This window comes from Pleurodeles waltl, chromosome 2_2 (assembly GCF_031143425.1).
Source record: "Pleurodeles waltl isolate 20211129_DDA chromosome 2_2, aPleWal1.hap1.20221129, whole genome shotgun sequence".
NCBI lineage: Eukaryota > Metazoa > Chordata > Amphibia > Caudata > Salamandridae > Pleurodeles > Pleurodeles waltl.
In genome coordinates this window covers 219,128,261-219,140,996 of record NC_090439.1, presented here as the reverse complement: position 1 = coordinate 219,140,996, position 12,736 = coordinate 219,128,261, and the positions used below count along the sequence as shown (strand labels likewise).

Genomic DNA, 12,736 nt, shown 5'->3' with positions numbered 1-12,736 from the left:
GTTGAAAGATATAGAGGCATGCCTCTTACCGGCGCTTCATTACGGGCACCAGGCATTTCACCTTGGACCACCAGCAGACCCTAAGATATAAAAACTTTTTCAACTGCCCAGATATGTGGAAAAATCCAGAGTCTGTCTGGAATTTGGACTGTCAAGACAACTATTAGTATGTGCATCAGTTATTCTGAAATACCACATTCAGATACTAAGGGCTCCAACCAATTCCCTGAAAGTCTGTCTGAAAGACACTTTTGAAAGTTTAGGTCTGCATGGCAGGGCCAACTGCAGAAAGCAATTTGATTACTTCAAATAGATACAGCAGCTTTGGCACTCGACACAGTGGATTTATCATCATGGAATAGGGCCATCAAAAAACAGGTGCGGCTTGTATCATTCCAGAGAGATAAGGCATCATTGCAGGAATCACTCATTTTAAGCCATCTGAGTGCGTCATACTTGATGAGAAGTCCTCAGCTCTATCTCCTTGAGGCTATCAAACCCTGCACACACAAAAATATCATGTGTCTACACCTGCTAGCTATACCTGTGAAGAACTTCCATCTGTTCTGGCCTCTATTGGGCAAGAGGGGGCCTGCAGTCTCAGTGATTTTAGCAAAGAATCTTGGCTCCACCTACTATGCTGCTGCCCTACATTAGAGGCTGCTAGGTCATTATGGAAGCCAGTATTTGTAATCTAAAGACACCCCCACCTGCAAGGAGGCTTTGGCGATATGCTTTGCTGAAACAGACATAAGATCCCTCGCAAGATGTGCCAATTACATCAGTGAATTTAGAGCCCTTCTCTGCCCACGACTTACAGTAATTAAGCCATTTAATTTTATGTAAAACCTTATTACAGACTATATGCCTTTTACTCAGTTACCCGGTAACTCTCAGCCAACTGGTAAAGACTTGGCAGTGACTACTCTGGCTAACAATACTACTGTTTAAACTCTTTGAGAGTTAAATGGGCAAACTGTGCCCCTTGAGGTCACTCCCTATGTACTTACTCTAGGTCACTCCCTATGTACTTATTCTATCTCCAGGATGTGGAATTCCTATCGCACCACACCCCGGACATATTGTTTGGGGTCAAGGGCAACAAGTTTTCATGTTTATTTTGTCCTTGGGACAAGTAGGCCCAACCCTTCTGCAGCACAAACCCTTTGGCTGCCAGTTTACAGAGAAGGGAATTATCTGCAATTAAGGTAATGTGTGTGTCCAAAGGTTAATGCTGTTCGAACTTGTATTTATGGTTCATTAATTAAAAGCCTTCATTATTAGGTTGAACGCTGTAAATAAACTTTTGAAGGTCACACCGCAAAACTGACAGTGGCTCCAGTAGAAAAAAAAAAAAAGAAGTGTACATACTTGTTTGAAAAGTTTAACAAAATAAGCCTACGTAAATGGCTCTACGAATGCTCTCTGATTAGATGCAAATGTTTGCAGCATGTAAGCAAGAGTGATGATTCTTTGCTTTCAAAATTCAATGTTCAGAAAAAATGCAAATAGGAAAGAAAACGTTTCGCTACTATGAAATTTTAGGTGCTATTTCTTTGAAGCATCATGTAGTAAAATGTGTTGATGCATGCTAGTATTTCCCAAAAATATTCCTAATGGAAAGTCAGTGTAACCATTTGCAACACGAATATAAGAAGCATAAAAATAAACAAGCACTGGCAAAGCCAACCAATTCGACATTTTTTGTGAGTCTTTTGGTTTTGTCAATGTGTGTCTTGTTTTGACATGGCTTTTGTAACACTTTATTGTTTTGGGAGCTGCCAGGCTCTTACAATTGTAACAAACACTGGCAAAAAGAAAAAAAAGTTTTTGGTCTCAAAAAGCACACATTGCCAACAGTGGCGGAACAAAGGCCCCACAGCCCTCCTCCAGGGGCCCCCCCTCAGCACAACACCTGCCCTGAGTGAGTCTGGAGGGAGGGCCCTCCACATTGTTTGCAGGGAGCCCACCTCCAGTTTTGTTACGCCACTGATTGCCACAGTGTTTCCTGGCACTGAACAAAACTACTTTGTGCCAATATGCTCTTTGTGGAAGAGCAGAACGCAAATACTCACAGTAAAGCCAGCCAATAGATAGAGAAAAATAAGTTTAATAAAAACAAAGGCCCAAATTTAAGGATGACCTTGCGCCATCTAATGCCACATTAGCGTCATTTTTCTGACGCTAGTGTGGCATTAGATTGCCAAAAAACGATGCACCATATCTACAAATTGGCGCAATGCATACATTGAGCCACTTTGCGACCCTTGGCGCCACATTATGCATGCACCCTTCATAATGTAGGCAAAGGGGGCATTCTGGCACCAGGAGGCCCGCAAAAATGGCGAAATGAAATCTACAAGGTTTTACTGTGCCATTTTTAGCATCATTTAAAAGGACAAACCCATTGGAATCAATGCGTCTCCTTGCATTTTGCTCCACTTGCATCAGAATTTTTGACTTGAGTGGAGTAAAGCATCACAATAGTGTGAAAAGGTTTGATGCTACTGTACCTAATAACGTCATAGTGCAACATATCTTAAATACGGTGCACACATGGTGGCGTGGGGGGGGGTGCAAGAAAAGTGGCGCTTCACGAAGTGAGGCGCCACTTTTCTTGAATCTGGGCCAAAAATGTCTTTGTTAACGCCAGACCTAATTAGGGACCCAATTCTAAAAGAAAGTCACTAAAGTATACCTATGGTATATGTCTTTGAATTAGTGGCTTTCGTCAATTCACAAGAACTTACAGAAGTAGACCAGGAAATTGTACCCCTAGAAAATATTTGTGAACTGTATTTTAGCACGACCAAATATGCATGTGTAGGTTTGCTCATGTGAAAATCTATTGAGCGTTTACAAGTTAACTTTCCCTCCAACCTCTTTCTCCCAACCCTGAAAGAACTTCTACTTCTGCTCTTGTCAGGAGTACATTTCAAACCTTTCTCGTTATGGGAAAAGATGAGAGAAGAGCTGGTGAAAATCCTTAAAACATGCAAGTTATAAGGTTTGCAGTCTCAAAGGCATTTCAGCCCTGGAATTATTGCTTATTGCTTCCTCCAGCCCCAGTATGTAGATCTGCAGAAAGGTGGCAAAATAAGGAAATTCCTATAGTAGGGATTGAAATTGCAAGTATCCAAGCCCTACTATAGTAGCAGCCCTGAAATTAGAGAGGCTATTATCAGAGCTCTTACATAATGAGATTGCTGCCATAATTTGTCACTGTACTACATGGCACCAAAGGGACAAGTAGATTTTTTTACAGGACAAGTAGATGTAGGAAGTAACCTGTCACATGGACAAGTAGATATTTTATTAAATTCCACACCCCTGAATCGGCGACATGACTTACAGATATGCAGTGACGTTCACACCCCATCCCATTGCCTCCCACACACACTCATCATGCCCTAGAACAGTGGTTCCCACCCTGTGGTCCGGGGACCCTAGGAGTCCGCGACTGCTTAGAAAATTAAATAATATTAACAAATTAGGTCCCCAGCTTTCAGTAATGACTCAGTGGGGGGTGACCTATACAGAGATGGGGAACTCCTGACATTGAATGACTTTTCAGCCACATTTGAACTACCAGGGTGGCAATTACTTTTACAACAAGCAAAAGTAGCAACTTCACATCAACACTGTAAAGCTGGTTTTGCTGCACTCCCTCTTACCAAGTTCTGTTTACCACAACCGGCTGTTTCAAAGAGGTGACATGCCTGTATCATGACTTACAGTCCAACATTACCCCACCCCTGGTGACACAATGTGAGAAATGGGAAGGTTACACTGCACTCCCAGTTACAGAAGCAGAATGGGCAATGTACTTACCAACACCTACACAGTATCTCGGAATGCTAGATGTAAGTTAATTAATTTTTACTTTTTACACAGGGCATACCTCACTACCGGTAAGATCATCTGACTTTGCCGAACTGCTGGAGGAGCCTGCCCCAGATGCGGGTAGCAGGGTGCCAAATTGTTGAATATGGTGTGGTCCTGCCCCATGTTAGTTGAATATTGGAAGGAGATGGTTGAATGTATTGATGAAATCACACAGAGGTCCATCCCATATACTCCACTGGCCTGCCTACTGTGCGGATTCCCACGACCCAACAAACAAACTCATCACCAGATTTGTATATTTAGCCCTGGCCCTTGCGAAGTGGGAAATTACCATGCATTGGAAGGCCTCTAGGGTCCCTAGGTTGATTAAATGAAGGGAGGGCCTTTCCCGTGGGTGGGATATGCAGGTGCAGTATAATTCCGAGAGGCAGGAAGAGGTCGTGGTTCGATGGATACGGCCAGTGCTTGGGATCACCTAGTGGATTGACTTAGAGAGCCTGAACTAGATATCCTTGATTGTTCCCCATCGCCTGAGAGTGAACCAGAAGAAGTGCAATCTTAGACACACATACTGCATTCCCATCATGGACTATTTGGGACTTCTAATGTATGGATATTTGATGTGATGTTAGGGTGTGAGGGGTATATAATGTTTTCTGACATATTTATGGGCAGGAGCATATGTTGGGTGGCAGTAGGGGTGAGGAGAATTACTGTTTGTGTAGGAAAGGATTGCTTTCAAGGTCACACGATGTGTCATGGCTAGATATCATTAGATAATATCACTGTGAATATATGACGATTGTTACACGGCACATATTGACTTACATACTGTAACATAATTTGACCCAGACGAGTATTGATGGAGAACGCAATAAAATGTACTTAATATCCGTAGGTATTGGTATTTCGTGGACAGTGCCAAGACTTGCCCAATTAATGCTTAACAACCCCATTAATTATTAAATAAACTAGTAAAATAAATAAACAAAATACAAACCAGAAACTGCAGCTGACTGGCTCTGTTTTGTTTTGAAAAGCACCGCCGTAAAAATGAATTGCCGGAAGGGACTGGATGACTTTAGAGATCACAAAATGTGGCAATTACTACGAGATATGCAAAGTTGTTTTTTAATGAATACCAGACTTAATATTATTATTCGAAAGGAATTTAAGAACATTGATAAATCCTATAAGATGCGCTGTCACTAAAACACAAACATAAAACAAAAAAGCAGGCTGGTATTTTACATCGCTGCGCATGCGCTCTGGTGCACGAGCTCGTGCGCACGATTTTCCTCACCTGATCTTGGGATTTCTTTTTCTTCTTCTTTTTGCCCCAGCACCCTGAGCTTTCGGCATCCTTGCCGTTGGCATCTCCACACAGCAGTCCGTCAAGTTCATCGGTGCCCATCTGCTGTCCCTGAGAGGTTTCGGCAGCGAGCCGGTAAGAAAGGTTCCTCAGAATGCACACACAGTTTTCAACGGTCTTTGTTAAAGAATAAGTGAAACGATGTTAGAAGCTGCGTCAGCAACATTCATTACTTTTTCTAGGAAACTTTTTAGTGCACAGTACAGTCGCAACACCATCAATACTCTCACGTCAGTGCAGCTAAACAAGATTGCGAGAAAGCTTGTGGAATCAAACTATGATTATATTCAAATAGCAGCAAATGAAAAGTTATTATTTTAATAAGCGTGTGATTGTGTGATTCAGTTTGACACCCGTGACAAGAGAAACGCAGCAAGAAGTGAATTTTAGTGGCCTTGCCGTGTCAGGCAAAATTAGTCAAATGCTCTGGGAGACACTAATTACCTAGTTTCTAAACCCTAAAATATTTTCTCAAAAGGGGTTATTTTTTGGGCTCACTGAGTGTAGTGACAGAATTTGGGCATGCCGTAATTTGTTTGGGAGGATTGTTATCAGCGTTTGTGTGTTTTTTTAATCCACGGGTATGTGCAGTAAAGTTTCGAAAACATCCGATTAACTGTAACGGGGCCTGTTTGCTAAAATAATTTCGAGCGCATGCCATGATTTTTAGAAGCAAGACGTCTTATAAGCAATAGTTGTTAAACTCTTATTTTCCGAATTAAAAAAAAAAAAACACTCTTTATCTGTTCAACTAAGTTAAGCTATGATATAAGGTCGCGCAGAAAGGAAATGGAATGTCACAGGAGAGATTCAGAAAACGACTTCATAATACCTACGACATAAGGGGCTGAAGAATTTGGGCGGTTTTGAGCCAAACTGTGAATAAACAGCAACAGGCAATTCCTTTTGCATCCAGGTCACCACCGTAAGGAAGCTGGCATTAAGTATACGGTGTCGGAAAGTAAAATGTCTTTTTTTTTTTTTTTTAGAACCAAATGCATAATTTATTGAGCCTTTTACATATTGTAATATTTAAATATAAAGGCACCTTCCAAAAAAGTAGTCTAAATAACCTCATGTTCCAGAATATGCTGAAAAGTATTCAGTACTGTACAAAAAAACAAAGACATTCGGATTGCTTTTTAGGTTCTCAATCTTAGGTTCTGTTAACGCTTATTACCGAGCCCACTGGAATTTACACGGCTTTCTGACTGGGGCCTTAGTATGATTGTCCCATGTTACAAGGAATGTAAAGTTCGGACATGTATTTCTGATTTGTTCTCAGTGTGTTGGCCCCATGTGACTGTATAAGAGATGACAAAACAAAATAAGGATTGAGAAGCCATCATATGTGTCTGCTTTTAACACGTGTGGGTCAGCCCTTACATCCTGAAACCTGATCACAAATTATTGGTCAGCCGGATGTTGCTAGTGGAAAAGCCACCCTGCATCAGGCTGATTACACAAGTTAGCAATCTCATTGTGTGCTATGTCCAATGGAAAATACATCTAGTTGTAGATTGACTGTCTTTATTGCAGGTTATGGAGAACCGAGGTGCGGGGTCCGGAGTTAAGTTAGACCAGTACACTGATTAGGTAGGGATGGCCTTTGACCTTGAGGGACAGGTGAGAGAAACTCATGTCATTAGAAAATGCCAGAGGGTAAGAGGAAGAACAGGCCGAGGTTGGCCCAAGAAGAAGACCCTGGACATTAATGTAAAAGTTTATGTTCAGGTAAATAATGAGTTTTCTAGAAATTAAGTCATGTTTACTATTTGTTCAAGATTAAACACATCTATATGTCTCAGGGGCAGGCTTACATGCATGGCACAAGAAGGTATTTTGTGCAGAAGGGCCACTAAAAGAAAGGTAGGAAAATACTATTGGTAGCCCAGGGTGGTTTTGGGGTTCACAAATAGAAAGGAAAAACTGTAGGGCAGGCTCATAAAATAAATGACAAACACTAAAGAACTGAGAGCTTACTGTTGTTACTTTTGATTGTCCAACTATACAGTGGAAGAAACTACCCACTAAAATAATTGGCACATTTACAGTATGCCCAAAAGCATGATTGCAACACTCTAGATGCTTTACCATCATTTAAAGCATGTTTGTGGGGCAAATCTCAAATGCTCTCATCAAGACTTTTCTGAAGGTTTTTATTCAGGAGACAGGGTACCCAGAAGAGACTCCATCTTTTTTTGCTGTGTCCCATCTCGTACTCATGCACTTGTTTCGTCTAAACATCTAGTGTTTTGACTGTTGTTTTGGATATGACTTGCTAAATAGGCTCCACCTATATGTGCTCTGTTTAAGGGGACAAGCAAATATACTTCCAAATTGCCGTAGTGGTGCTTCAGCTAAAGACAACCTTCAGTGTACAGGTCTCCGCACAGTAGTGCACAATAACAAGATGGGATTCAGAAGAAAAGTAAATATAGTTCCATCTACACCATCATGCCTTTTTATTTGCATGCTTTCATAGGAGCCGCCGCAGGGCAAGTCCACACTAAATGAACTACATATAATACGTAAACCTGTTACTTTTAATAGGACAGTGCTTGGGCTATCAAAACCAAATATACAGCAAATAGGTAGACTGACCTGAATAGCCCAAATTGTTAAGTTAAACCCCTCTTACATATTTCCCTTCAACCATTTAGGAATATAACAAATTCTGACTGATGTAGTGCCTTCCAAAATCACACATGCTTCTGTCGGAGATTACACTTCATTCTGAACCCTTGTGTAGCTTGCCCTGCTATTTCCTACTTCAAATAGTACAGGTGCAGTTAGGGAAAAGGAAAATTATCAGGGAGCTTTCTAGTTCGACATTTGTGCCTAAAATGGCCCCTGGGGCACCTTACCTATTCAACATAGAAGTTATAGACAGGTTTTAAAAATTGCTAATTCAGGAAAGGATTTTTCATTGTTATGTGGGCTGAAATGGGAGAGAGACAGCCTTTACAACTATGTCTCTGATACAGAATGCCTTTAGCACAAATCCTTTACCACTCAATCCCTTTAAAATGCATGCCTTCACAATGAAAGGTAAGTATATTTAACATGTGTGTGAATATATATATATATATATATATATATATATATATATATATATATATATATATATATATATTTAAAACCTAGTGGCAGTCACCTGTAGGTAGTTATAGTTAGGACCATGTTTCCATTGAAAAAGCGTTTTTTGCATTGCCTATATCTTTGGTGCTGTTTGACAAATCTTCAGCAAAGTTTCCAAAATAACAGGGTTCCAGTGAATTTTGTTGTACATGGGAAGTTTCGAGGTGATCCGTTAAACGGGTGCAAGAAAAAAGAGTGGGGTCAAAAACGTGCATTTCACATTATAATTACCATATGGAATTTAGACACGACTACAGCCTGAACCGCTGGATTGAATTAAACCAAATTTGGCAGAAAGGTAGCTCTTGGTTCAGAAAGAGTGCTTTTTGTCATGTGGTTTAACTCCGTTCAGTACTTTTTCAAATATTAAAAGAAAACTAAATATGAATGTCTAAAAGGCATGAACGATTTGTGAATAATAATGAACTAATGTATGGAAATGCAGCGTTCTGATTATCTGCCAACACTTCAACCAGGAAATGTTGGCAGCCAGCTTGGGAGTCGGCTTGAGCCAAGTCCCACAAAAAAAAAAAAAAAAGGGTAGAGTAGGGTCACCCTGACCCCTTAGCTCTTTTTCTGGGGGTCTCAAAGGAATCCTGGGCAAAAAAAAACATTTTTTCACAACATTTTTGCCACAAATTCATGGTGGATTCGAAAAATTTGCAGAAAAAATTGAGAAAAAAAGAAAACAAGCGTGAGCTCCTGCGCTTGTTTCTAAGAAGCCCTCAGGTGAGTCAGGTCCCGGGGACACTTTGAAATAAAGGAGGGGGGCGCATGGGCCCTCCTCCTAGGGTATTATAATGCCCCAGGGACCACCACCTCCCTGAGGCTTATTTATAATGAATGTGGGATACAGTGCGGCACCCTCCACAGCCCCTGGGAGCGCCACCTCCCTGGGGCTCTAATAAAATGTAATGTGGGGGGGGGGGCAGCACTGCAAACTCCTAAGGAAATTAACACAGGAAACTCTCTTTTTTTGACCCCCCCCTTTTACTCACCCCCTGCTTGACGTATCACCCCAAAACTATCCATATACAACAATTACAGCACACCTTTTTTTGGAAAATGTTGTGAAGATCCGTCAAGCAACGCCAAAGATATAGGCAAGTCAACAAACGTTTTTCCTGAGGAAACATGGTCCTAACTATAACTAGTTACTGGCGGCCACCAGTAAGTAATATATATTCAATTAGGGTTCAGAAGTGGGTAAGGTTAAAGGATGTTAAGGTTGTTTTTACAGTTTAGGGGTGGTTAAGGGTATAGGCTTGTAAGGGAGTGTTTATGGTTTAGGGTGGGTGGGGTATTAGGGAGAAATTTTATTTAGGGTTTAGGGATGGTTAAGGGTATAGGGTAGTAAGAGTGCTTTTAGGGTTTAGGAGTAGGTTATGTTATAGGGAGGTAAGGATGTTTTTAGAGTGTAGGGGTGGATAAGGATATTGGTTGGCAAGGGTGGTTTAGGGGTTAGTACTGGTATAGGGTGGTAAGGGTGTTTTAGGATTTAGGGGTGGGTAAGGGTATAGGTAAGAGTATTTTATGGTTCACAGGTGGGTGCGGGAATAGAGTGGTAATGTTATAAAATAGAAGGGGGAGGTTATGGGGACTCCCCTGCAAAAGAAAACAATTGTTTTTATAATAATTTTTAAAAAATGGGGAGTTTAGGGTTTTTTCCGCTAATGAAGAAAATATTTAAATGTGGAATAATTCATCACATATTTTAAAATGATTCTGCATTTAAATATATATATGTTTAAAAAAAAGAAAATAAGGGTTCCGATTACCTTACAGATACTTATCTTGTGTTGTAAAGGTATATTCATGTAAAGTCATGAGAGGTAAAGGCACTGTGTAATTGTGTGATAAAGGCTTTTCGTAGTAAAGGATGCATGATATAGTCATGAGTTGTAAACACATGCTTTGTAATGTCATACAACCAAATTGGAGGGCTACGTGTGAAGTCTGTAGACAGGAAAGAGCTCCAAACAGATGAGACAGGGACTCACTTTTTTGACACCTGGGTACATGGAACTCAGGAATCAATTTTTTAGCAACCTATGTATTGAAATCTGGGAGTGGGAAGCCTTAGAGTTTTATTTAGATTGTGTACAGCATCATTTCTTCTCCGAAGAAAGAATCTGCCTTGAACTGAAAATGATAGATGACCTCCCTCTCTGATGCACCTAAGCATCCCTTCTAGTGTAGGAAGTGAAGTGAGGTGTCCATGTCCTGTCTGGTATTTCTACTCTAGCACTTTTCTCTACAGGTGGTTGTGCAAGAAGGACAAAAATGGGCCAGATCCTGCCAAGGAATCTTGCCTGACCCTGTGGAACATCCCAGGATGGCTGAAAGATGCAGAAGACTGTAAGACAAACATCAATAACAAAGGTGCACTGTTCCTGACTATAGGGTGAACAGTTAAAGTTTAGGAGCTAGAACCCTCACACACCCAGGGGGTGTCATGCTTCATCATCGGGAAGCTCCTCGTCAGACCGGCTGGTGCAATGTCTGACGGGCTCCCCTTTCGGGGGCTCTTTGCCGGAGATCTTTTTTGGTATGTGGTGGCTGCCGTTGAAGTTGTGGAGGTCAGACACTCTGAATGGCAGGAGAGTGGAAATAATTTAAGATTGATTAGAAACCCCTGAACTCATTCTGTTTAATATGTATCCAGAGGGGTTACGATCAAGATTAAAAACACTATTAAGTGGAGATTGAGAATAATGCTCAGCCACTTAAGAAAGCCTGGAGTACTGGGAAATTGTCACCTGCCGCCTACGGTCTGGTCAACATGTTTCGCGTAATATTGGTCGTGAAAGATCATTTAACGCTTCATCAGGACCTACATCAAACTAGACTTCTCCTGGCTATATACAAAAAGAAAGAAAACACTATCTAATTACTATCGAACTTCCAGTTCTCAAATTGAAGACGCCTATAGACAAAAGCTATAGGCTGGATCGTGCTACTCCCTAAGGGGCCCCCCATACGAAGAGGGCGGGCGACATTTATTGTTACAGACTACTGACGAGACAGTTCACATAAATAAGCTATAGGCTGGATCGTGCTACTCCCTAAGGGGCCCCCATACGAAGAGGGCGGGGCGGCATTTATTGTTACAGACTACTGACGAGACAGTTCACATAAATGTAAGTGACTGCTACTTACCTTCCATACACATTATTAGATAGTGTTTTCTTTCTTTTTGTATATAGCCAGGAGAAGTCTAGTTTGATGTAGGTCCTGATGAAGCGTTAAAGGATCTTTCACGACCAATATTACGCGAAACATGTTGACCAGACCCTAGGGGGCAGGTGACAATTTCCCAGTACTCCAGGCTTTCTTAAGTGGCTGAGCATTATTCTCAATCTCCACTTAATAGTGTTTTTAATCTTGATCGTAACCCCTCTGGATACATATTAAACAGAATGAGTTCAGGGGTTTCTAATCAATCTTAAATTCTTTCCACTCTCCTGCCATTCAGAGTGTCTGACCTCCACAACTTCAACGGCAGCCACCACATACCAAAAAAGATCTCCGGCAAAGAGCCCCCGAAAGGGGAGCCCGTCAGACATTGCACCAGCCGGTCTGACGAGGAGCTTCCCGATGATGAAGCATGACACCCACTGGGTGTGTGAGGGTTCTAGCTCCTAAACTTTAACTGTTCACCCTATAGTCAGGAACAGTGCACCTTTGTTATTGATTATATGTATAGGGAGCATGTGCACTGGACCTTTAATTCTCCCGATCCCTCTCTTGGTTGAGACTGTAAGACAAAGACAGCTGCTGCCTGTCTCGAAGAATTGCAGAGGACCACCTGAAACCAGACATTAGTCCTTCTTGACCTCTTCAGACTGCAGTGTACAGAAAACCATGTGAACAGACGCAGCTGTTACCGGACTGGGAGAATTACAGTGCACTGGCAGGAAATGGGCATTTGCCTCTAGATCTTAATGCATGTTTGTTGTAAGCCTCTTGCAACTGGAAATAATGGAGTGGAGCCAGAGGAACCACCCCTGAAGATCTGAGGGCCCAAAATATTTGGACTTAGAAAATGTTCATTCCTGAAGAATCCAGACCACTGCCAAGCCTGCTCAAATAAGTCACAATATCTGCAGCATCATCTTAACATTTTTCAAATACTGACCTTTTTGCATAGTATTAATCTACCGACCTCTGGAGCAATGTATCTGACCATGTGAGCTTTGCAGAATACTGTTTCCAAGCTTGTCCAGCTGACAGTGATAAGGAAAGCAAACAAAATGGTCTCTACCTACTTCCCCAGATGATTACTCCAAGACTGTTGTAAATAGAGTGCAATGGACACCTCACACTCCCAGGCCTCTGAGCCACTGCAGCTGCACTACTGACAGCTATGTGCCTACC

At 41.5% G+C, this 12,736-nt stretch overlaps 1 protein-coding gene across 29 annotated transcripts in view; it reads right to left on the bottom strand.

Annotated features, from left to right (window-relative positions):
* The window catches only part of CTNND2 (catenin delta 2), a 3,139,673-nt gene that overhangs the window by 665,359 nt on the left and 2,461,578 nt on the right, over nt 1-12,736 (bottom strand). For all 29 annotated transcript variants that reach the window (XM_069219651.1, XM_069219660.1, XM_069219653.1 and 26 more), the window contains one exon: nt 5,150-5,335. In XM_069219651.1, coding sequence (XP_069075752.1) covers nt 5,150-5,335 — 186 coding nt within the window. The remainder of the gene's footprint in view (nt 1-5,149; nt 5,336-12,736) is intronic.